The sequence below is a fragment of the Borostomias antarcticus genome (assembly GCF_949987555.1).
Source record: "Borostomias antarcticus genome assembly, chromosome: 3".
NCBI classification, from domain to species: Eukaryota; Metazoa; Chordata; class Actinopteri; order Stomiiformes; family Stomiidae; genus Borostomias; species Borostomias antarcticus.
The window spans coordinates 6487690-6512584 of record NC_140236.1 but is presented as its reverse complement, the minus strand read 5'-3'; the positions used below and the strand labels follow the sequence as shown (position 1 = coordinate 6512584).

General features: G+C 45.9%; 2 protein-coding genes across 2 annotated transcripts; both read left to right on the top strand.

Annotated features, from left to right (window-relative positions):
- Window positions 1-8237: 8237 nt before the first annotated feature.
- LOC311330012 (retinoid-binding protein 7-like) lies at window positions 8238-10072 on the top strand (the record flags this gene model as incomplete). Its single annotated transcript, XM_084461962.1, has 4 exons — window positions 8238-8310; window positions 9479-9613; window positions 9778-9851; window positions 10007-10072. 4 exons carry the CDS (start codon window positions 8238-8240, stop codon window positions 10070-10072), a joined length of 348 nt encoding a protein of 115 aa, XP_084318088.1.
- Window positions 10073-16011: 5939 nt separating this feature from the next.
- Window positions 16012-24184, top strand: LOC311330011 (nicotinamide/nicotinic acid mononucleotide adenylyltransferase 1-like; the record flags this gene model as incomplete). Its single annotated transcript, XM_084461961.1, has 4 exons — window positions 16012-16046; window positions 19396-19520; window positions 20737-21077; window positions 24122-24184. 4 exons carry the CDS (start codon window positions 16012-16014, stop codon window positions 24182-24184), a joined length of 564 nt encoding a protein of 187 aa, XP_084318087.1.
- Between the last annotated feature and the right edge of the window lie 711 nt (window positions 24185-24895).

Below are 24895 nucleotides of genomic sequence, written 5' to 3'. Positions count from 1 at the left end.
GGAGGCCATCAGAGGTGGAGTGGGTTTACTGGCACCAATGGTGTGAAGCGTTGTGCTGGCAGGTCCACTGGCAGGAGGAGGGTTAGCCCCAGCCTGCTCCCTGACCAGAGGGTTAGCTCCAGCTTGCTCCCTGACAAGAGGGCGGCTCAACACAAGCTTGGTCTCCAGCTGAGGTGTCAAGTCGACTTCAGCCTCGAGTGTTGGAGAGGCCATCACAGGTGAAGCGGGCTTAAGGGCACTCACAGGAGCACGGATGTAGGAGCAGGAGTGCCCTGTCTGTCTGTCCTTCCTCAGAGGCCTGCCCTCTGCCTCTAGTGCCAGGCCAATTGTTGCAGTGGATGTAGGGGCAACACAAGGCCAAAAAGCTGTCTTCCCACTCTCCCTGAGGCGAGGGGGGCTCAGCTTGGCCTCCAGCTGAAGTGCCAAGTCGTTGACCACCTCCTCGAGTGTTGGAGAGGCCATCACAGGGGGAGCAAGCTTAAAGGCACTCACAGGAGCACGGATGTAGGAGCAGGAGTGCCCTGTCTCTCTGTCCTTCCTCAGAGGCCTGCCCTCTGCCTCTAGTGCCAGGCCAGTAGGTGGAGTTGGTGCAGGGGCAACACAAGGCCAAAATCCCATCTTCCCACTCTCCCTTGGGCGAGGGGGGCTCAGCTTGGCCTCCAGCTGCAGCGCTAGGTCGTTGACCTCATCCTCAATTGTTGTAGAGATCAACTGAGGTGGAGTTTTCTGTTTCAATGAAAAGAAAGTCACTGAAGCTAATCCAATAATTTATTTGCTCATTGCTCATGGTATGTAAGTAAATCCTGAGCTTGAGGTTCTCCCTCTTAAGCTCAGCTATAGAAATTGAGTATGGATATTGAGAAATGACAAGATCCTGAGAACCTTTATAGTGGCCTGGCATTAAAGAGTTGTCTGGTCTCAATAGAGAGTGGGTCTAGGTCCAGGACTGTACAAAACCAGATAAAGTTGACTGACCATGCTTACATGGTATATGAAATATAAACCTTTAGGGGGGTTACTTACCTTTTGGTAACCCGACATGGTCCCGTGTGGGCTGGACCAAGGCTCCATGTTGTGTTCTTGAGGGGAAAATTGGACGGTTAATTTAAATTAACTGGGGGCACAGGCTTTACAAGGGCTTTAAGTGTGGGTCAGGCAATTGGCAGTGAACCAGACAATTAACAGTGAACAGTCAACCAGACCACTACACTCACCCAGCATCTGCTTCCGCTGCTGTGGTGGAGTGGCAGCCAGAATGGAGGTCGTCCGAGACCTCCATTCTCTCGCACGCTCCCGAATGCCCAGCGGGTAGACAGCAGGACGCGCAGGAGCTGTAGGAGCCGAGGTTGGACGAGGGCCCATGGTCTGGGCGGAGACACACTGGATGGACGTGGACCAAGGCTCCATGTTGTGTTCTTGAGGGGAAAATTGGACGGTTAATTTAAATTAACTGGGGGCACAGGCTTTACAAGGGCTTTAAGTGTGGGTCAGGCAATTGGCAGTGAACCAGACAATTAACAGTGAACAGTCAACCAGACCACTACACTCACCCAGCATCTGCTTCCGCTGCTGTGGTGGAGTGGCAGCCAGAATGGAGGTCGTCCGAGACCTCCATTCTCTCGCACGCTCCCGAATGCCCAGCGGGTAGACAGCAGGACGCGCAGGAGCTGTAGGAGCCGAGGTTGGACGAGGGCCCATGGTCTGGGCGGAGACACACTGGATGGACGTGGACCAAGGCTCCATGTTGTGTTCTTGAGGGGAAAATTGGACGGTTAATTTAAATTAACTGGGGGCACAGGCTTTACAAGGGCTTTAAGTGTGGGTCAGGCAATTGGCAGTGAACCAGACAATTAACAGTGAACAGTCAACCAGACCACTACACTCACCCAGCATCTGCTTCCGCTGCTGTGGTGGAGTGGCAGCCAGAATGGAGGTCGTCCGAGACCTCCATTCTCTCGCACGCTCCCGAATGCCCAGCGGGTAGACAGCAGGACGCGCAGGAGCTGTAGGAGCCGAGGTTGGACGAGGGCCCATGGTCTGGGCGGAGACACACTGGATGGACGTGTGAGGGATGGCAGCCATGGAGGATCCAGAGGGCTGAGCAGGCAGTTTGATCTCCATGCTGGGCATGGCACGCCTGACGGCCATTCGCTGCCTGTATCTGTTGGTTAGATACACCCGTGGCTGTTTCTTGGGCCGGGCCAGGGCCACATACAGGGGCTTGGTGGCCAGGATGCGTCCGTTCAGCGCTGCAATGGCCCGGGAGGCCTCCTCAGGGGAGGACAGACACACAAACCCAAAGCCCTTGCTGCGGCCGCGCTCCATCACGACTTTGGCACTAATGATGGTACCAAAGGGAGAGAACTCCTTCCTCAGTCGCATCTCATCAATCTCTTCCTTCAAGTTCTTTATGTAGAGACTGATGCCGGTACACTGTTTGATTTGGTCGCCCAGCTCGGCCTCTCGTACATTTCTGGATTTGAAAGGGCCAGCAAACACCTTTTTACCGTTGAGGAGCATGCCATTGATCCTCTTGATGGCCCTCTCAGCGTCCTCCGGAGCCTCAAAGTGCACAAAGCCGTAGCCCTTGGAGCCGTTCTCGTCACTCTCCACTTTACAGGAGAGGATGGTGCCGAAGGCGGAGAAGGTGTCATACAGGGCCTGGCTGTCGATGGACTTCTCCAAACCCTTCAGGAAGATGTTCCCAATTCCGTTGTCCCTCAGGGTGCGGTCGCGTTGAGACCACGTGATCCGGAGCTGTCGGCCCATGACTGTTTCATAGCTCAAGGTGTCAAGAGCGCGTTTGGCGTCAGCTGGCTGCTGGAAGTTGACATATGCGTATCTTGAGGAGCGCCTGGTGATCCTGTCTCTACAGACCCGGATAGAATGGAGTGTCCCCATGGGGCTAAATAAATCATACAGCATGGCCTCTGTCACGTCGGGGTGCAGATCCCCAATGTGCAGGGAGGCCATGGAGAAGTTAGGAGCACTGGATTGCATTGCATACACCAACCACTTCAAAATGTCACTGACCACTGACAGAGAAAAATTTAACTATGAACTAGAATGTGGCTGTCATAGTCATACTGTGACATCATTGTGTTCAAATATGATGTCATATCATTGTGAGACAATCTGTTACAGTATGGCCAAACTTCTAATTCTAGAATTGCCATGACTGACTCAAGTCAAGGAAGAAGTATTAATTATTTATATAGTTAGGTTAAATAAGTTTATTATTATGGCCTGTGCAAAAATTTAATAAAAATAACAAAATTAATATGACTAAGGCAACAAACTCATTTTGTCCTGATTCCCCTCCTTGAATAGAGTGTGTAATTCCGATTATATCCACTGGGTGGCAATGCTGTAAAATGGGCATGGGGAGTAGAGTGTCAAAATAACGCTCGTTTGGAATTCCCTTCAACATCATTTTCAGGGCTGTCGCATGTCAACAGCCTGTCACAAACTATGGCTTACCATAACCATTGTTAATGAATGAATCTTAATTAACTGAAGCTAAGCTTTCGGAGAGGGAAAGTCATGTGTCCCGATCTCAGACGATGTGGCAGGCCGGTTGTTTTGGAGTTTTGGTTTTACACGTGCATGTTTCGTTTGCAGTGAGAGTGCAGTTATATTCTTTTGCAGTGCAGTTTACATTATTTTGCAGTGAGAGTGCAGTGTTATAATTTAAGCCTGGAGCGTCTGGGGGGGCGGGCAGCTATAGGGGGTTTGGGGAGCGTCCCGAGCCATGCTGGTGTGCATTTGAAATGAAATGATTAATATAGCCATGTCCTTTTTCTAACGCCTGTGTGGTGTGTGTGTGTGTGTGTGTGTGTTCTGACGCCGGACCCCACCGGTTAAAAAAAGGTGGTGGCAGCGCAATTCGCTATTGAACCCAGAAACCAGCTCCTCCCTCTGTTGGGTGGTTCTGGTTCTTTTCAGTAGGCTACGCCAGATGCAGCATGCTACATCCAAACTGTGCCTGCTACATCTGGTGTACTACACCTGCACACACTCAACATAACGAGACAATCAAAACAAACTGACAAAATTAACTGAAGGATTTGCAGCTAGAGATGAATGCGCTGATATGGTCTCAGTCTCAGTGAAGATAATATGAGGAAGGTGTTTTTTATAGTCAGGGAGTCTGAAACAAAAGCACCGTTCGTGCTGACTATGCATGACTGGCAGGGCTGGACTGGCCATGTGGCGTACCGGGCAAATGCCCGGTGGGCCGGACCTACTTGTGGGCCGATCTAAAAAAAAATATATATATTTTTTTCTTTGGGGGCTAACGAACGGCCCATAGAGCAGGGACAGCGGCCCATTGGTCCATTTTCTATACTGACACTGGGCTGGCCCAATCATATGTAGGCCCCACCCCTCCCTCTGTTAGTTTCAGGTGTCATTTGCGTGGGCCGTTAGAGAGCCAAAAGTCAGTGGATGGAGAAAGAAGTATTGAGGCGGATGCTGCAACATGTGCAAAAATTACTGATATGTTTGCGCCAGGGGCTGCTTCAACGTCTACAGCCGACGTTGTGCAGCAACACCATGTTGAACACGAACTTGAAGGAGAGGTGGCTGGTGGCCATGGTGGCCGAGAGCAGGACAGGGAAGCCGAGGAGGGACAGAGACATGACAGGGCCGAGGAAGGACAGAGTGAGCAGGAGGAGTGTGTAGTTGAAACGGTAAGGAAATATAGCTGAAAGCTAAAAAAGCTATAGCTAAATATGAATATGGGTGACGGCTATCTGCTGGCTAGCGCCAGCTAGCATTAGCTAGGTACAGCTAGCTAGCATTATCTAGCTACCCACCTCCCTGCCAAGCTAATCGGGTTGTAGCTAGCTACGTTTGAGCTAGCTAGCGTTAACACTGTTTGTCTAGGCCAGCCAGATAACGTCAGTACTAGAAGTGCTAACATTAGCACGTTAGCTTGGCAATTAGCACTAGCGCTATTACTAACGTTATCTATTCTGGCCTAGCCTAGCAGTGTTGCTGCTGCTGGGCTACTTAACGTTATATCTTCGAAGAAAAAGAGGAGCAGGCTAACGTTAGCTGTGTGTGGCCATGGTCCAAAATTAACCCTAGCCATTTACTAGCTAATGGCTAGCTGCTAAAAATCTATTGGTAATGGATAATTTACCAGCCAGTTGACTGGTAAGCCTAGCTCCTTTCAGGACTGTTACTAAGGGGCTAGGTTAAAAAAGTCATTCTCAACACTGAAATATATCAAAAGCAGACTGAGGAGCAGCCTGTCTGCCAGCAAATTGGAAGCCTTCATGTTGATGGCCACTGAAAAAGACGTCCTTGTTGCTTTGGACACAGACACTGTCATTGACAAAGTGTCAGAGAAGAGTGAGCTACTGAGGAAACTTATAGTAAGTTGATATGAAATTGTTGTTATTATTATAAAATCATTCATAATAATGTAGCAGCTTTTTAGACTGAAGATAGTGTGATCATGTGACTCATTATTACCCCCCCTCCCCTGTCTCTCAAAGGATGCCCGGCCCTAACTTGTGTGGTTCATTGTCCATTGTTGATGAGGGTATTCAGAGGGCCATGCAGCCTTTTCCACTAAGTAAGTATACAATACATGCAACTATGTTTTTATATTTTCCAGAATCTGTCATTTAATCATTTATAATTTAAAAATGATCATTGATCATGTCTCATCTCTCTCTCACTCCCCCCCCCCTCTCTCTCTGTCAGGATATTATTGTTGAGGGTATCCAGAGGGTCATGCAGCCTTTTCCAGTAAAGATAAAGGTATTATGATCATGTAATTACCAGTACTGTGATCAACTATCAACATAACTGATCATCAATTATAATGTCAGTCTCACCTTTCTCTCTGTCTCCCCTTTTCTCCCTCTCTCTCTATCAAAGGTTGCCCTAATTTGTTTGAAAAGAAGCACTTTGCTTTTAACTGGAGTGGACTTCACAGGCATCCTTTTTATGTAAGTAGTGAGTTTACAATCTATGCAACTGCTTACATTTTCTAGAAGATATTGTTACTATCTGAATCTATAGTTTATCTCACTTATCGTGTCTCATCTCTCTTCCTCCCTCTTTCTCACTCAGGATGCCATTGTTGATGAGGGTATTCAGAGGTCCATGCAGCCTTTTTCCAGTAAGTAAGTATACAATTCATGCAACTCTGATCATCTGAATCTGTCATTTAATCATGTATGACTTATCATTGATCATGTCTCATCTCTCCCTCTCTCTCTCTCCCCCCCTATCTCTCTCTTTCTCTCTCTCTCTCTCAGGAGATGCCATTATTGTTGAGGGTATCCAGAGGGCCATGCAGCCTTTATTACTAAGTAAGTATCAAATACATGCAACTATCTCTCTACATTGTTCTCAATTGAAGATACTGGACCAGTACTGTGATCATTTAACTCCATCAATTATCATTCTCACCTTTCTCTCTTTGTCTCTCCCTCTCACTCTTTTAAAGGTTGCCTTGTTTGAGGAGGAGATCTTTTCAGCCCAGTGGAGTTCACAGGCAACATTTTGAGTTACTTGTATACTTTGTACATATATTTCTATACTTACATTTGAATAATAATAATAATAATTTAATAAATAATTTGAAATTATACTTTGACTTCTATCAGAGCTTTTTCTTTGACAATTTCTTGTACTTCTACTGTAACTGTTACTTGAGTATGGAGATTGTGTACTCCACGGCCACGCCTGATCACCAGGGAGTCAAGAGTGAGTGAGTACACTCGTCCATTTGCACTGGTACACTTGTCCACGGAACTTACTCATCTTTGTAGTTGTTTGGGGAAATAGTACGGTGGTATTGCATATTTAAGGACCACCTCTCCTCTAGCGGGGGCGGGGATAGGTTTTGTGGCTGGACTGATTATTGTCGCTTTTTGTTTCCGTTGGTTTTTGACTCTGAAGTAGTCCACGTCCGTCCGCCAGTGCCTCGTCAAAAACGCGTGACTTTTCTGATAAGGAAGATTTAGTTTGCTCTGTTTCAGTAGAGCATCTTTTCTTGAGGTCTTCTCTTCACAGGACAGAGGTGGAACAGAGACGGGACAGAACGTTTGCTAAATGCTGTGAAAGCGCCTTGTGATTTGTAGGTCGAAGTATAGCATAGTTATAATCCAATCAGCTGACACTAGAGTGTCATACGCAATAATGTTCACATTAGTGCCGATACAGACAGCAGCAAGGGTTGCCCTTGATGTGTTGTGTATTAGTGAAATTGCATAGCGCAACCTTGGTCGAGACAGGGCATTTACTGATTCTAGTGTGAAGAAATTAGAATAGCCTACCTTGTTTAAGATCAAACATGTTTTACATGGAAATGAGACACCACTCCAACCTAGTAACCTAGTCTGTTTGTTTTTGAATACTGGTGTGAGAGCAACTGACTGTTTTTGATGGGTGTGTTTTACTGTTCTCATACAGAACGGTGCTAAAAGATGCATGGAACCTGACAGTGATGGTGGAATGTAAAAGGGATAACGGAGACGGTACAAACAAACAACTTCCATTCAACACCTCAACACCTCAAGTTGTTAACAGTGGCACTCAAACAGAATTGAATCTAAGCATAAGCACATTACTACTGTATTTGATATATACTGTATCAGCAAGGAACAAATGAAATGCATTCATCTTCATAGTCACATTCATCTTGGTGTTTTTGGCAATGTCAAATGGCCACACAAGGGGTTTTTTTCTACTTCAATAGCCTTGGCAGGAAAACACCCCTGACTTCTGCATTCCGCCTGTTTTCTGCATAGTGTCGATAGTTTAGTTTGTCTTTCAGTTTCTCATTTGGAGAGCTAGAGAGAGGAGCTAGAGAGAGATTCAACTATGTTCATTTTCCAAGTTGAAGTGATGTATGGGCGAATTGAAAAATGGCCTCGTCTTCAAGTGAGATGAAGAGAAAGTAGGCTACTACTTTGTCACCTACTTATGTTCTACAGTAGGTCAAATACTTTAATAATTGTCTGTGCTCCCCGGGGGAGAAGAGGATTGTCATACAAGCTGCACGCAGAGAAAAGTATGACATGTCTTGTTCCCATCCCATATCTTAGAGGAGCACCAACCCCATCCTTAGCCCTCAGGTGACAGCGAATGAACAGAAGGCACACCTCCCTCTATCCCTCATAAGCGAGTCCCTGCCATAGCCAACATCCTGTTCTGTCTACAGGTGACAGTTTTTCCTCCACCTTCGTATTGCAGCTTGAGCACCCTGTCTGAAAATGCCAGTGGGCTTCTGTGGGACGTGGGACATGCTCAGCAATGTCAACATGGAGGATTATATGATTGCACTTGGTAAGTTCTAAATTGTAAAAATGTAATATCTAAAGTGAACGCCTGGTCATCTCCATATTTTCTTCATTGAATTTAGGTCATTATGATGCTACAGTATGCACGGTTTTCAGGACCAGAGTTGAGTTTTTTAGTGTCTTGATCATTTGATAACCGATCATTGGTGGTATTAAGAGACTTGGTTTGACACGTTTACCTTGCCGGGCAGCTGGATGGGCGAGACTGTAACAAACCAACTGGCGCGTCAGGCTCAGGGCGTGTGTTTCTGCTCGCTCCTTGTACTTACCATTGATCCATCCATTTGTTGACTATGCAAATATTACTTACGCTTGTTGAATCAGTCAAATGTTATCAATTTCACTGATATTGTGTGTGAAAATGAGACACAAGTTCAAGTAGGCCTATTTGTCGATATAGGCTATAGGCTACATTGGAATATGCTGCCATATGAGAAGAGCACAATCCCAGCTGTCTGGGATCCTTGACTATGTTCTTAGCTCTGTTAAGAACCCTGCTTGTGTAAATGTTCTTTAAAGATGGAAGATCAGCACCAATTGTGATGAGCTATACAGACAATTCTTTCTAGAGGTTTATGATTTTGAGAAGTCAAGTTGCCAAACCAAACATTGATGGAACCAGTTAGAATGCTGGCAGTAGAATTGGCACAGATTGATTACAGGCCAGTGCTCATTTTGAATTTCTTGTTCATAGAAAATAAAGTCGCTTATGTGCCTTCTTTATAATGGCTTGGAGACAGATCTTCTGGTGGCTGTAGACCAAGGAATTTGAATAAGCATTTCTACTTCTCCATATAGAATTGTGCTGTAGGCTACATTTTTCCTTCTGAAATCAACAATGACTTCTTTAGTTGTGCCTACATTAAAATGTGATTATTATTAGCACACCAGCTGACTAAATGATTCTCTATAATTTACTTCATCATCATTCACAATAAACACAGTTACTGTTGTATATTCTTAAAATTTAACAATAGAATTATTTTGGAATTTGGCAGTGCAATCATGAATAAAAAGTGAGTAGGATAATGGGATCAGCACGCTCACACACACACACACACACACACACACACGCAGGCTTATAAGCTCCCTGTCCCTCCGCAGGTATCAGTGCTATCACACGTAAGATTGCCCTGAGGTTGAATCTGAGGAAGGTGATCGAGACCTGTACGTGATTATGACCCTCAGCCCCTTACGAAACTACACCTTTTCCTTCACACTGGGACGGGAGTTTGAGGAGTTCACCAAGGGACTGGATGACCGACACTGCAAGGTACTTGTCAGGCTCAGTCAAGTTGAGAAAATGTTGAATGTTCCATGTTATATGATGATGTTATTGTACATTATTGACAAATGGTATCATTTTGTAAACGTGCACAAATTATATTCCGTGTGTGTGTGTGTGTGTGTGTGTGTGTGTCTTTCAGTCAGTGGTGACATGGGAGGGTGCCAGGCTGGTGGCTGAGGCTGGTGGCTCTGCGGAACAGAGGCTGGGCACACTGGATTGAGGATGATCAACTGCATTTGGTAAGAAGTTTGAACTGAAGACAAAAACTTCGCAATCGCAAAAGCGAAGTGGTTGGCGGGGGGGGGGGGGGGTTGTTTATCACTTCTGCCTGTCAATGTGCGTGTGAATAGGCTAACTCTTATTCACCTAACATGTATCTTTTCTCTGTGCTTAGGAGCTGTACTGTGAAGGTCAAGTCTGCAAGCAAGTTTTCAAAAAGAGCATAGTGAATAAATGTTGAAGATGAATTGTCTGGACCCTAAATGATAGGGATAGCCTTGTTAAATACATTTTCTGTTTTGTTTTGTTCTTGGACTTAACTGCTCATTATGCAATACAAACGAGAAGTACAAATGAGGGAATGGTGGTGGTGACGTTGTCCGGCCACTAGAGGGCACCATTTGATTATTGTTATCAGATGGTCTGGTAAAGTCCCTCTGATCATGGATGGAAAACCACTGTTTCCTGCACATCTCTTGGATGGTAAACCGAAGCTTTGAAAAATGAGTTTCACATTGCACTGGTTTAGAGAACCTCAAAGAAAAATAGCATCTGAGCTGAACTGCCAGTCTCTTATTATTGCACAGGACCCATATATCTATTGCATAAGACTGCATCTGCAGTGCCCTAGCTGTCTGATAATAAGTCATGGTGTGGAGTTGAGCATAATATAGGACACATCAATTGCACCCTTACCTAATGCGTATACTGTCCACAGTTGTGTCCCCATGGTAGTTAATCTTTTTTTGCCAAAATATTCTATATAGGTTATGTGTCTGCGCCCAACTTTATACTGAGAATGTCTGTGTATTTTTTGTACTATATGCTACACAATGTAAAATAAAAGATGTACATATGTATCATAACGTCTCTTGAGTGAATAATCACCTGCTTGCACAGGTGGATGTGCAATGGAAAATTAGCCTAGCTCTCAGATGCTTGCCCTTGGCCCCATGACCTTCTCCACATTGCCTATCCCCGAGCCACAGCCACGATCAGGCATAGCCTAAGTGTGCCAAACAAATGATGTCAGGCCTGAGAAGCAATCCAAATCACTCAAACAAATATGCATTATCAGAGGGGGCAAGAACCTAGAATTGATAGTTATGGCTCTGTTACATCGATATTACTCTAGGCTACTAAAACAACAGTAGAATATCAAATATGATTAAATTTAACACAGATGGCCGAATCCAGCGATCAGACTCAAATCCCACCCTTCTCCCGTGGTCACGTGATACACTATCCAGAATGGCCTCCTTCGTGTTTTGACATACTTTTGTGTTTGTTTCATTCTTGGTAGAAATCGTGTGGATCAATCCATTTAGGGAGGAAAATAGTCTGTTCTGCCTCTTTATTTTTCTTTATTTAACTTTAAGACAATCAAGCCAAACAGTTATTTGCTTAACGAGTTAGCTAGACCATGAATATTTGGTTCTATTAGAAATAGCTGCTGCTAGCTAGCTGGCTGGCTGGCACAATTGTTGTTTAGCCAGTTGGAAATAAAGGAAAAATAATGGAAGAATTGAGTGCCGACGAGGTAAGCTTACAACGGCGATGCTGGTATAAATTACTTTCTGGTGTTGACATGTTTTTTGACAAGGTTGTCCTTCTTGATTTTGGTGTGCTGGGACTACTGCCTCTTGTGGTGCCAACAGAGAACTGCAGGCCAACATTGTCCAGAGTGACGGAGGGAGGGAGTGATAACCGGACAAATGCTATACTATACTAACGCTGGCTTACAGCCACGCACAAAAACACATAGACAAATGTAGGCTATATTGTTGAAAATATTTATTTCAGTACAACAAATGCAGTGTGTAGTAATGTAAAGGAATGTATGAGAAAAGCCTAGCACATTTAGATCAAGGTCCAGGTCAAATTACTTTAAAACCTGAGGTCATTATTTTGCTAGTACGTTGTGCCAGCAAGTGTGCTTCATGTTCTGCTGGAGTGTTACCCAGGATGGTGGGATGTTTTCCAGAGTTCGAGACCTCTGTGTGTAGAGCTGTCCTTCTGGTTCCTGGTTGAAGGAAGGTTCTAAAGGGTTCTAGACTTCTGTGTAAAGAGCTGATCTTCTGGATCCTGGTTGAAAGTAGATTCTCCAGGGTTCTAGACTTCTGTGTGGAGAGCTGTTCTCCTGTCATCGTTCACATCCGTGCTACTCTCTGGTTGGGTCGTACATCAGCACCTCTAATCTCTCCAGCAGTAACATTGACCCTCTACTGACCTCACTGGACATGCTGAGGAGATCAATTAAAGGATAATGCTCGTTTTTGACAACCTGACAACCCTCTGTAATATGATCTTTAGAAACGTCTTTCGAAACGAAATAGCTTCTTCGCACAGCGCGCAATCGTTGCTCCAGCACGCTGTGCGCATGCGTGCTGGAGCAAGTGAGGAAGCTATTTCGTTTCGAAAGACGTTTCTAAAGATCAAATTACAGAGGCATGTGAAAAACCACCACATGATTATGCTCTATGTAAGCACAACTAGCGATTCATGAAGACAGATTGATGAAAACAACCGCTTCGCGGCAGGAAATAGATTTTTAGAAACTGCATTCTAAGTGCCCCGACCACCGACATTACATGGATATACTTGGCTCGCGCTGGATTTTAAATTTCTTCTACATGCCTCCGAACTACACCAAAGTGATCTCGGTGAGTCAAACGTATTATAATATGTCGTAAATAAGGTCCAGGTTGTCAAAAACGAGCATTGTCCTTTAAAGCAGCGTTGACCTCTGAGAAACACGTCCACATTTCCCAGGTGTCCTGTTTCCTCTGTCAGACAGTGCAGACGTTTCCCAGCCTGTGAAAGGACTGGGAGACTCAGAAAACATTTGTTGAACAGCTCTGTACCAAAAGTTTGAGCCGACACCAGAGGCCGACACCTACATCAGGAGCCGTATGCTGAATGAAGCCATAATAAAAAGACATACACCCGCGGTACATAACTGTTCACCAAATGTTTTACCACTATGAATGCCACCCAGTGTCTGAGCCACCCAGTCCTTTCACAGGCTGGGACACATCTACACTGTCTGACAGGACGCCTGGACAACGTGGACGTGTTCCTCAGAGGTCAACACTGCTTTCAGTGGACTCTTCTACATGCCCAGTGGACAGTGGAGGGTCAATGTTACTGCTGGAGAGATTAGTGGTGCTGATGTACGACCCAACCAGAGAGTAGGACGGACGTGAATGATGCCAGGAGAACAGCTCTCCACACAGTAGTTTAGAACCCTGGAGAACCTACCTTCAAACAGGAACCAGAAGAAGAGCCCTTCACACAGAAGTCTAGAACCCTTGAGAACCTACTTTCAACCAGGAACCAGAAGGACAGCTCTCCACACAGAAGTCTGGAGCTCTGGAAAACATTCCACCAACTCGGGTAACATTCCAGCAGAACATGAAGCACACTTGGTAGCGCAGTGTACTAGCAAAATAATGACCTCAGGTAATTTGACTTGAACCTTGATCTAAATGGGCTATGTTAGAAATGTCTAGTGTCAAAGCTAACATGAGAATACAAATGTTTGTATGTGTGTGTGTGTATGTGTGCACGTGTATGTTGTTGTTCTGTGTGTGTGTGTGTGTCTGTGGAGGGGGGGGGGTGCAGTTGTGTGTGTGTGTGTGTGTGTGTGTGTGTGTGTGTGTGTGTGTGTGTGTGTAGTTCTGTGTGTGTGTGTGTAGTTCTGTGTGTGTGTGTGTGTGTGTGTGTGTGTGTGTGTGTGTGCACTGTCCGCACAGGCAGGCGAACATCCAAAACTGGATCTGTCAAATCTGTCAAAACAGACAATAGTAAGATTTTCAGTGCATTATCCTCACTGACAGTGTAATTCAGCCCAGAACATATATATCAGATAGATAAATTGATAGATCGATAGACAGACAGACAGACAGACAGACAGACAGATAGATAGACAGATAGATAGATAGATATATAGATAGATAGACTTTACCAGCTTTTTCTCGTTAATAAGGACGTTGATGTCCTTCAGACCTGAAATCACAATAGTGAAGCTCGAGCTCACTGATGCAGGGTTCAGCTGGACGTTAATGTCCGTCAGATCTGAAATCACAAAATTAATATTGTTTAACCTGCAAAATGGAGAGCATCAAAAAACAAATGGCTGTCCAGGCTGTTTTGACCTCACCCCATTCCTGTCTACGAGTAGGTCGTCCCGAGCCTTTCAGAGCACGGGTGGAGGAGCAGGAGTGTCGTGTCTGTCTCTCCGACCTCAGAGGCTTGTCCTCCTCCTTCAGCGCCAGGCCCATCGGTGGAGTTGAGGCAGCTGGGGCGACACTCTCCCTGAGGTGAGAGAGGCTCAGCTTGGCCTCCAGCTGCAGCGCTAGGTCGTTGACCTCCTCCTCGATTGTTAGGGAGGCCATCAGAGGTGGAGTGGGTTTACTGGCACCAATGGTGTGAAGCGTTGTGCTGGCAGGTCCACTGGCAGGAGGAGGGTTAGCCCCAGCCTGCTCCCTGACCAGAGGGTTAGCTCCAGCTTGCTCCCTGACAAGAGGGCGGCTCAACACAAGCTTGGTCTCCAGCTGAGGTGTCAAGTCGACTTCAGCCTCGAGTGTTGGAGAGGCCATCACAGGTGAAGCGGGCTTAAGGGCACTCACAGGAGCACGGATGTAGGAGCAGGAGTGCCCTGTCTGTCTGTCCTTCCTCAGAGGCCTGCCCTCTGCCTCTAGTGCCAGGCCAATTGTTGCAGTGGATGTAGGGGCAACACAAGGCCAAAAAGCTGTCTTCCCACTCTCCCTGAGGCGAGGGGGGCTCAGCTTGGCCTCCAGCTGAAGTGCCAAGTCGTTGACCACCTCCTCGAGTGTTGGAGAGGCCATCACAGGGGGAGCAAGCTTAAAGGCACTCACAGGAGCACGGATGTAGGAGCAGGAGTGCCCTGTCTCTCTGTCCTTCCTCAGAGGCCTGCCCTCTGCCTCTAGTGCCAGGCCAGTAGGTGGAGTTGGTGCAGGGGCAACACAAGGCCAAAATCCCATCTTCCCACTCTCCCTTGGGCGAGGGGGGCTCAGCTTGGCCTCCAGCTGCAGCGCTAGGTCGTTGACCTCATCCTCAATTGTTGTAGAGATCAACTGAGGTGGAGTTTTCTGTTTCAATGAAAAGAAAGTCACTGAAGCTAATCCAATAATTTATTTGCTCATTGCTCATGGTATGTAAGTAAATCCTGAGCTTGAGGTTCTCCCTCTTAAGCTCAGCTATAGAAATTGAGTATGGATATTGAGAAATGACAAGATCCTGAGAACCTTTATAGTGGCCTGGCATTAAAGAGTTGTCTGGTCTCAATAGAGAGTGGGTCTAGGTCCAGGACTGTACAAAACCAGATAAAGTTGACTGACCATGCTTACATGGTATATGAAATATAAACCTTTAGGGGGGTTACTTACCTTTTGGTAACCCGACATGGTCCCGTGTGGGCTGGACCAAGGCTCCATGTTGTGTTCTTGAGGGGAAAATTGGACGGTTAATTTAAATTAACTGGGGGCACAGGCTTTACAAGGGCTTTAAGTGTGGGTCAGGCAATTGGCAGTGAACCAGACAATTAACAGTGAACAGTCAACCAGACCACTACACTCACCCAGCATCTGCTTCCGCTGCTGTGGTGGAGTGGCAGCCAGAATGGAGGTCGTCCGAGACCTCCATTCTCTCGCACGCTCCCGAATGCCCAGCGGGTAGACAGCAGGACGCGCAGGAGCTGTAGGAGCCGAGGTTGGACGAGGGCCCATGGTCTGGGCGGAGACACACTGGATGGACGTGGACCAAGGCTCCATGTTGTGTTCTTGAGGGGAAAATTGGACGGTTAATTTAAATTAACTGGGGGCACAGGCTTTACAAGGGCTTTAAGTGTGGGTCAGGCAATTGGCAGTGAACCAGACAATTAACAGTGAACAGTCAACCAGACCACTACACTCACCCAGCATCTGCTTCCGCTGCTGTGGTGGAGTGGCAGCCAGAATGGAGGTCGTCCGAGACCTCCATTCTCTCGCACGCTCCCGAATGCCCAGCGGGTAGACAGCAGGACGCGCAGGAGCTGTAGGAGCCGAGGTTGGACGAGGGCCCATGGTCTGGGCGGAGACACACTGGATGGACGTGTGAGGGATGGCAGCCATGGAGGATCCAGAGGGCTGTGCAGGCAGTTTGATCTCCATGCTGGGCATGGCACGCCTGACGGCCATTCGCTGCCTGTATCTGTTGGTTAGATACACCCGTGGCTGTTTCTTGGGCCGGGCCAGGGCCACATACAGGGGCTTGGTGGCCAGGATGCGTCCGTTCAGCGCTGCAATGGCCCGGGAGGCCTCCTCAGGGGAGGACAGACACACAAACCCAAAGCCCTTGCTGCGGCCGCGCTCCATCACGACTTTGGCACTAATGATGGTACCAAAGGGAGAGAACTCCTTCCTCAGTCGCATCTCATCAATCTCTTCCTTCAAGTTCTTTATGTAGAGACTGATGCCGGTACACTGTTTGATTTGGTCGCCCAGCTCGGCCTCTCGTACATTTCTGGATTTGAAAGGGCCAGCAAACACCTTTTTACCGTTGAGGAGCATGCCATTGATCCTCTTGATGGCCCTCTCAGCGTCCTCCGGAGCCTCAAAGTGCACAAAGCCGTAGCCCTTGGAGCCGTTCTCGTCACTCTCCACTTTACAGGAGAGGATGGTGCCGAAGGCGGAGAAGGTGTCATACAGGGCCTGGCTGTCGATGGACTTCTCCAAACCCTTCAGGAAGATGTTCCCAATTCCGTTGTCCCTCAGGGTGCGGTCGCGTTGAGACCACGTGATCCGGAGCTGTCGGCCCATGACTGTTTCATAGCTCAAGGTGTCAAGAGCGCGTTTGGCGTCAGCTGGCTGCTGGAAGTTGACATATGCGTATCTTGAGGAGCGCCTGGTGATCCTGTCTCTACAGACCCGGATAGAATGGAGTGTCCCCATGGGGCTAAATAAATCATACAGCATGGCCTCTGTCACGTCGGGGTGCAGATCCCCAATGTGCAGGGAGGCCATGGAGAAGTTAGGAGCACTGGATTGCATTGCATACACCAACCACTTCAAAATGTCACTGACCACTGACAGAGAAAAATTTAACTATGAACTAGAATGTGGCTGTCATAGTCATACTGTGACATCATTGTGTTCAAATATGATGTCATATCATTGTGAGACAATCTGTTACAGTATGGCCAAACTTCTAATTCTAGAATTGCCATGACTGACTCAAGTCAAGGAAGAAGTATTAATTATTTATATAGTTAGGTTAAATAAGTTTATTATTATGGCCTGTGCAAAAATTTAATAAAAATAACAAAATTAATATGACTAAGGCAACAAACTCATTTTGTCCTGATTCCCCTCCTTGAATAGAGTGTGTAATTCCGATTATATCCACTGGGTGGCAATGCTGTAAAATGGGCATGGGGAGTAGAGCAGGGGCGTAGGTTTGATTTCATCTTTGGTAGGGACACACTGGGTTGTTGTTGTTTCACGTAGTCTGGATTGAATCTGGGTGGTGGCCGAATCAGATTAATTTCCGTCGCCGCTGATTGGGCAATGTGACAACGAATGACAAGGCTTATCCACAAAACCTACATTTGTTGAGTCAGACTATGATCTCACCTGTAACTCTGATGCATCTCCTGCCTCTCCCGATCCTGCCTTTCTGCTGCTTTGACCAAAAAAATTATAATGTCCATTTTTGTCTTCTTTTTTTCTGGTGGCATTTTGCCCTCCATTCACCATCTATCATAAAAGGGAAATGATTGACAATATCAAACTACTTGCAGACATGAAACACTCTTTTCCATGTAGCCTAGAGCCTATTCTGTGTAACATATGAAATATTAACATAATTACGCTGGACTTGGACTATTGAACTGAATTGCATAAACAAACCAGACGTCTACGTCTCGTTTGTTTAGCCTACTATGCAATTCAGTGGGCGAGTGAACCTAGCTAGTCATTGCTCAAACCTAGGAGTTTGCAACGTTATACCAAAACTGATTTATTACTAGCTAAAGACAACTGTTATGACAACATTACAGCACCTTATCTCTGCCTCAGCAAACGTTACGAGACCTAACGTTATAGCTAATAGCTACAGTAGCTAACTCTGACTAGCTGCACCACCAGCTAGCACTAACATTACAGTTTACAAAGGCATTTAGTAGGACGAAAACTAAACTATTATCAATGATACAACTCTGTACAGAAAAATAATTGTCGGTCAACATATTCTATTCCCTATTGTTCAATAACTTAAATCTTACTTGCTGTCTAATCAAAATTCCCGCTGTTGACGACAGTCTATGCTCGATGTGCTGTGAGCTGCGCGCTGAGCTCGCGAGGCAGGCACGCGCTGGGTCACAGAGGCGAGGGCGGGAAAGTAGGCTACTGTACGTTGTTGATTGGATAGTTTGCTGAACGCAGCTGTCAACGAGGCCTTAATTCCCAACCGTTTTGCTTTCGCAAGTTGTGAATAGTAATTAAAAACTACAGTTAGTCACTCTGTATTATTTTTGGTAGGGACAATTTCTGTTTCCGTGGCTTTGGTATGGACATGTCCATAGCGTCCATGCCTAAAACTACGCCTATGGAGTAGAGTGTCAAAATAACGCTCGTTTGGAATTCCCTTCAACATCATTTTCAGGGCTGTCGCATGTCAACAGCCTGTCACAAACTATGGCTTACCATAACCATTGTTATGAATGAATCTTATATTAACTGAAGCTAAGCTTTCGGAGAGGGAAAGTCATGTGTCCCGATCTCAGACGATGTGGCAGGCCGGTTGTTTTGGAGTTTTGGTTTTACACGTGCATGTTTCGTTTGCAGTGAGAGTGCAGTTATATTCTTTTGCAGTGCAGTTTACATTATTTTGCAGTGAGAGTGCAGTGTTATAATTTAAGCCTGGAGCGTCTGGGGGGGCGGGCAGCTATAGGGGGTTTGGGGAGCGTCCCGAGCCATGCTGGTGTGCATTTGAAATGAAATGATTAATATAGCCATGTCCTTTTTCTAACGCCTGTGTGGTGTGTGTGTGTGTGTGTGTGTTCTGACGCCGGACCCCACCGGTTAAAAAAAGGTGGTGGCAGCGCAATTCGCTATTGAACCCAGAAACCAGCTCCTCCCTCTGTTGGGTGGTTCTGGTTCTTTTCAGTAGGCTACGCCAGATGCAGCATGCTACATCCAAACTGTGCCTGCTACATCTGGTGTACTACACCTGCACACACTCAACATAACGAGACAATCAAAACAAACTGACAAAATTAACTGAAGGATTTGCAGCTAGAGATGAATGCGCTGATATGGTCTCAGTCTCAGTGAAGATAATATGAGGAAGGTGTTTTTTATAGTCAGGGAGTCTGAAACAAAAGCACCGTTCGTGCTGACTATGCATGACTGGTTTTCATTGATGTCTCATTAACTGGCTGAACTTCACCTGTCACCCCGGTGAAGCCACCCCATTGTGTGAAATGTTTTGGAGCCATACGCATCCCATGTTACTAAGTACGGTCTCATTCGGAACATGTCCCATCTTGTCTCTGTTACCTAGACACCACTATGGAGAGGTGGTGGCCGCAGATCAGAACAATGACGAAGTGGACACTGTCAAGCATTCCAAGAGGAGGAGGATGGAGGAGCACGCTCCTGAATGCCCAGCCTCCTATCACGCAAGAGGTATATTCGAAAACTAGCGTACTCAAGTCAAAGACAAAAGAAGTGTGTATAGCAAACTACTACGGCCAAACACTGTTCAAGGGAGCTTACATATTTATATCTTTAAATATATTATCTATATATCTATTAATAGTCTGATAGTCTGCCATCTGTATGGAAGAGGTCTGGTCTTTCAAACTACAGTAGTGATATTGACGGCGATGAGTTTTGAAAAGTAGAAAGACCTTGCTACAGTTGTTCTACACCCAGAGACAGAGGGTGTGAATGTATGGTAGAGTGGCAACACCCCGTCACACCAACTGAAGGAGAAAGGTAAGGTGAGACAGCAGGTGATCTGCCCAGAGGTGAAAAGGTAAAACAAGAACAAACGGTGCTGAAGACTCCATTGTCTGCAGCATCTCGGAACATCGTGATCCAGCCTTCCAACCTTGTCTGGCAACATTCCTCACACATGCATGAAGCCGATTAACCCATGTAAACCTTTGATGTTACATGGGCTACGTAGGCGAAGTATGTCATGTATTATACCTCCCTAAATCGTTTTATCTCATTTGACCTGAAACGCACCCATTTCAGCTATTGCCTTTTGTTCATTTTCCTAATGCAAAATTTTCCCATTTATTTTTGAATTCAGGTATTCTAAATTAACTTAAGGATTCTCAAATCAAAAAGCAGTTGAAAGTGGTTTAACATTCCAAAGCATCCCCAAATCATAAATCCCACTATTCAGGGTAGTCATTGTGTAAACGGGATTTTCAGTGCTTGTGATGATTTTAACAGTGACTTAGTTTCACCCCATTCTCTTTCTCTCTCTCCCTCTCTCTCTCTCTCTCTCTCCCTCTCTCTCTTTCTATCTCTCCCTCTCTCTCTCTCTCTCTCTCTCTCCCCCTCTTTCTATCTCTCTCTCCCTCTCTCTCTCTCCCTCTCTCTCTCCCTATCTCTCCCTCTCTCTCTCTCTCTCTCTCTCTCTCCCCCTCTTTCTATCTCTCTCTCCCTCTCTCTCTCTCTCTCTCTCTCTCTCCCCCTCTTTCTATCTCTCTCTCCCTCTCTCTCTCTCTCTCTCTCTCCCTCTCTCTCTTTCTATCTCTCCCTCTCTCTCTCTCTCTCTCCCCCTCTTTCTATCTCTCTCTCCCTCTCTCTCTCTCCCTCTCTCTCCCTCCCTCCCTCTCTCTCTTTCTATCTCTCTATCTCTCCCTCTCTCTTCGCTCCCCGTCAGACGGCCCTCAGCTGAAGTTGCTGTGCGGCGCCGACGTGCTGGAATCCTTCGCCGTCCCCAACCTCTGGAAGCCGGAGGACATCTCCGAGATCGCGGGCCGCTACGGCCTCGTCTGCATCACCCGCAGCGGCAGCGACGCCCACAAGTTCATCCACCAGACGGATGCCCTCTGGAGGCACCGGCAGAACATCCACGTGGTCCGCGAGTGGGTGACCAACGAGATCTCGGCCACTCACGTGAGGCGGGCGCTGCGCCGCGGCCGGAGCGTCCGGTACCTGCTGCCCGACCCCGTGGTGCGCTACATCCGGGAGCAGAGCCTGTACAGCGCGGAGAGCGAGCAGAAAAACCAAGCCCCCAGGATTCGAAATCTAAAGTGAAGGCCTATTGAACCGCGCCATCTTGGCTAGATTTGTAGTCACTTGGCTATTTCCGGTGACTTTTGTACTTGCGCAGTTGAGCTTCTCTGGCCGACGCGCGTCCACGAAAAAGTTCACATTTATCTGAAATGTAGACGCACGTTCCCGGCTCTCCCCGCTTTGATTTAGCAATGAAAACCGGCTTGCATATTAACCTGTTTTTGTCAAATATATCCATTGGAGAAATTATTTTTTCATCCAGGCATCTTAGTTTTAACAGGTTAAATATAACTGAACATGTTTCGTTTGCTAGTAGATGGTATTCATTCCTTTCGCGATAACGTTATTGCAGCCAGGCTAAATTCCTCCAGGGAGCCAGTGACAGGCGAGTTGAAGAGCTTCACTCCCCGCCAGCAGGAGCTTTGGCCGCTGCTACCGCATCTCGGATAACCCGCTGAGTTCGTGGCTGCTATTTCACATTCGCCCTTGATCAATCCCAATACGGATCCATGGTAATAATGAATCAATCGTTCAGATCGGCAGTGCTGCATGCATGTTACAACATCATTGTTACCTTTATTAACATAACCATAGCCTACATTTATCTCTCTAACGTTAGGCTATCCATCTTACATCAGTCGGCCATTCGATAGCTGGAAGCGGTCAACGCCAACGTTGACTGAAAACACCCAAACTCAGTGTATCGTTTCATCTTCATGCTACACATCAACTCCTTTCCATTGTATGTGAATAAATTCCTGTTATTCTAAAAATATCCCATTTCTGTCCATTCCTGGAAAAGGCTAATAATTGCTGTCAAATGATCACTCCAGTTTATCACCGTATCCCACTACCATTTCAACTATGCACAGGAGGTTGTCTTGTGGTCATTTTCATTAAAAAATGATTAGCCTGATCAGTTTGTTGTATGTATTAAGCCCTTTTTGAGCGTTTTGTGTGTGTGCAGTGTTAAGTGTAAGCTTATGCAGCCTACTCCAAACTTTAATGGTTACAGCAGTCTGAAACTGTGAAAGTCTTCATGTAGGCCTAGTTGTTATTTCCAAGTCTCCAATAGTTTAAGAAAATTCGTTTGGAAACACTACAATATGTGCCTTTAGCAGCTGTAGTAATGTAATAGTTAAATGCCTAGCCTACTGTAATTTGCACAGACAGCTTCAGTGGTAGTTTTAAAGTATTTATTTATAATAATAAAACATGATAATAAAAATATAATTAAAAAAACAATAATGTGGGGACGCATGGCCATGGAGCACATTACGAGCCATGGAGCACATGTGGGTCATACACTGGGACAGCTACATCCACAATATGTAAAATGAGAGCACAGAACAGACCCACTGAGTGGTTTGGCTGGGGAGGATGAGAAGAGGGAGAGGAGGAGGGGGTGGGAAAGGGATGAGGAAGAACAGTGAAATTAATGAACAATGTGATGGCAACAAATATGTCTTGGTACAAAAATGTACTTAGCCTATGTATACTAAACTAACAAAAAAAAAGAGCAACAGCAGTATGTTCATCATCACATAAAAATAACACACTGATTTATTTGAGCTGTTCTTATTAAAAAATAATGCTTTGTCAGTTGAAGTTGCAATCCAGAGGAGGTGTAGGCCAAAGCAACTTCCTTTAACAACCCTTTTTGTACTGTAAGTAACCCCTCAATTATTCAATTTTACTGGGGAGCAGTGACCATAGCCTACTTGCCAACCCTCCTGACTTCCGCGGGAGATTCATAAATTTGAACTAGGTTGTGTAGTAGATAGGCTACAATAAATTAGGACAGATGCACATTTACTGAACAGCACAGACAAAAGTCGGACATTAAAAACAATTGCTCCATACACACATATATATATATATATAATGTTTCACATTTCGTTTTAATGCTTTTAATGTCTAATTTGTAATGCTTTTAATGCCCCCCCCCCCCCGCAATTTGGTTTGGAAATGCTCCCTATTTCTGAGGTCCCAAGGTTGGTGAGTATGGCAAGCTATAAGCTATTAATACAAGCATACCGCTCAAAAAGGGCTTAATACATACAACAAACTGATAAGGCTAATCATTTTTTAATGAAAATGACCACAAGACAACCTCCTGTGCATAGTTGAAATGGTAGTGGGATACGGTGATAAACTGGAGTGATCATTTGACAGCAATTATTAGCCTTTTCCAGGAATGGACAGAAATGGGATATTTTTAGAATAACAGGAATTTATTCACATACAATGGAAAGGAGTTGATGTGTAGCATGAAGATGAAACGATACACTGAGTTTGGGTGTTTTCAGTCAACGTTGGCGTTGACCGCTTCCAGCTATCGAATGGCCGACTGATGTAAGATGGATAGCCTAACGTTAGAGAGATAAATGTAGGCTATGGTTATGTTAATAAAGGTAACAATGATGTTGTAACATGCATGCAGCACTGCCGATCTGAACGATTGATTCATTATTACCATGGATCCGTATTGGGATTGATCAAGGGCGAATGTGAAATAGCAGCCACGAACTCAGCGGGTTATCCGAGATGCGGTAGCAGCGGCCAAAGCTCCTGCTGGCGGGGAGTGAAGCTCTTCAACTCGCCGGTCACTGGCTCCCTGGAGGAATTTAGCCTGGCTGCAATAACGTTATCGCGAAAGGAATGAATACCATCTACTAGCAAACGAAACATGTTCAGTTATATTTAACCTGTTAAAACTAAGATGCCTGGATGAAAAAATAATTTCTCCAATGGATATATTTGACAAAAACAGGTTAATATGCAAGCCGGTTTTCATTGCTAAATCAAAGCGGAGAGAGCCGGGAACGTGCGTCTACATTTCAGATAAATGTGAACTTTTTCGTGGACGCGCGTCGGCCAGAGAAGCTCAACTGCGCAAGTACAAAAGTCACCGGAAATAGTCAAATGACTACAAATTTGCCAAGATGGCGCGGTTCCATAGGGCTTCATTGTTGATAGCGGCCAGTGAATGGAGTGGCTGTATCCAGTTCTATTAATACATCCATGAGAAAAACGCTGACGTCGTCCTGGCCCCTTTGCAGAGATACACAGGCTCCGCCTCCTCCAGCTGAGCTAGCCTCCCCATCACCCGCTGCCTCACAGCCTCCCCCAGGACCACCTCTCCTCTAGCGGGGGCGGGGATAGGTTTTGTGGCTGGACTGATTATTGTCGCTTTTTGTTTCCGTTGGTTTTTGACTCTGAAGTAGGCTAGTCCACGTCCGTCCGCCAGTGCCTCGTCAAAAACGCGTGACTTTTCTGATAAGGAAGATTTAGTTTGCTCTGTTTCAGTAGAGCATCTTTTCTTGAGGTCTTCTCTTCACAGAACAGAGGTGGAACAGAGACGGGACAGAACGTTTGCTAAATGCTGTGAAAGCGCCTTGTTATTTGTAGGTCGAAGTATAGCATAGTTATAATCCAATCAGCTGACACTAGAGTGTCATACGCAATAATGTTCACATTAGTGCCGATACAGACAGCAGCAAGGGTTGCCCTTGATGTGTTGTGTATTAGTGAAATTGCATAGCGCAACCTTGGTCGAGACAGGGCATTTACTGATTCTAGTGTGAAGAAATTAGAATAGCCTACCTTGTTTAAGATCAAACATGTTTTACATGGAAATGAGACACCACTCCAACCTAGTAACCTAGTCTGTTTGTTTTTGAATACTGGTGTGAGAGCAACTGACTGTTTTTGATGGGTGTGTTTTACTGTTCTCATACAGAACGGTGCTAAAAGATGCATGGAACCTGACAGTGATGGTGGAATGTAAAAGGGATAACGGA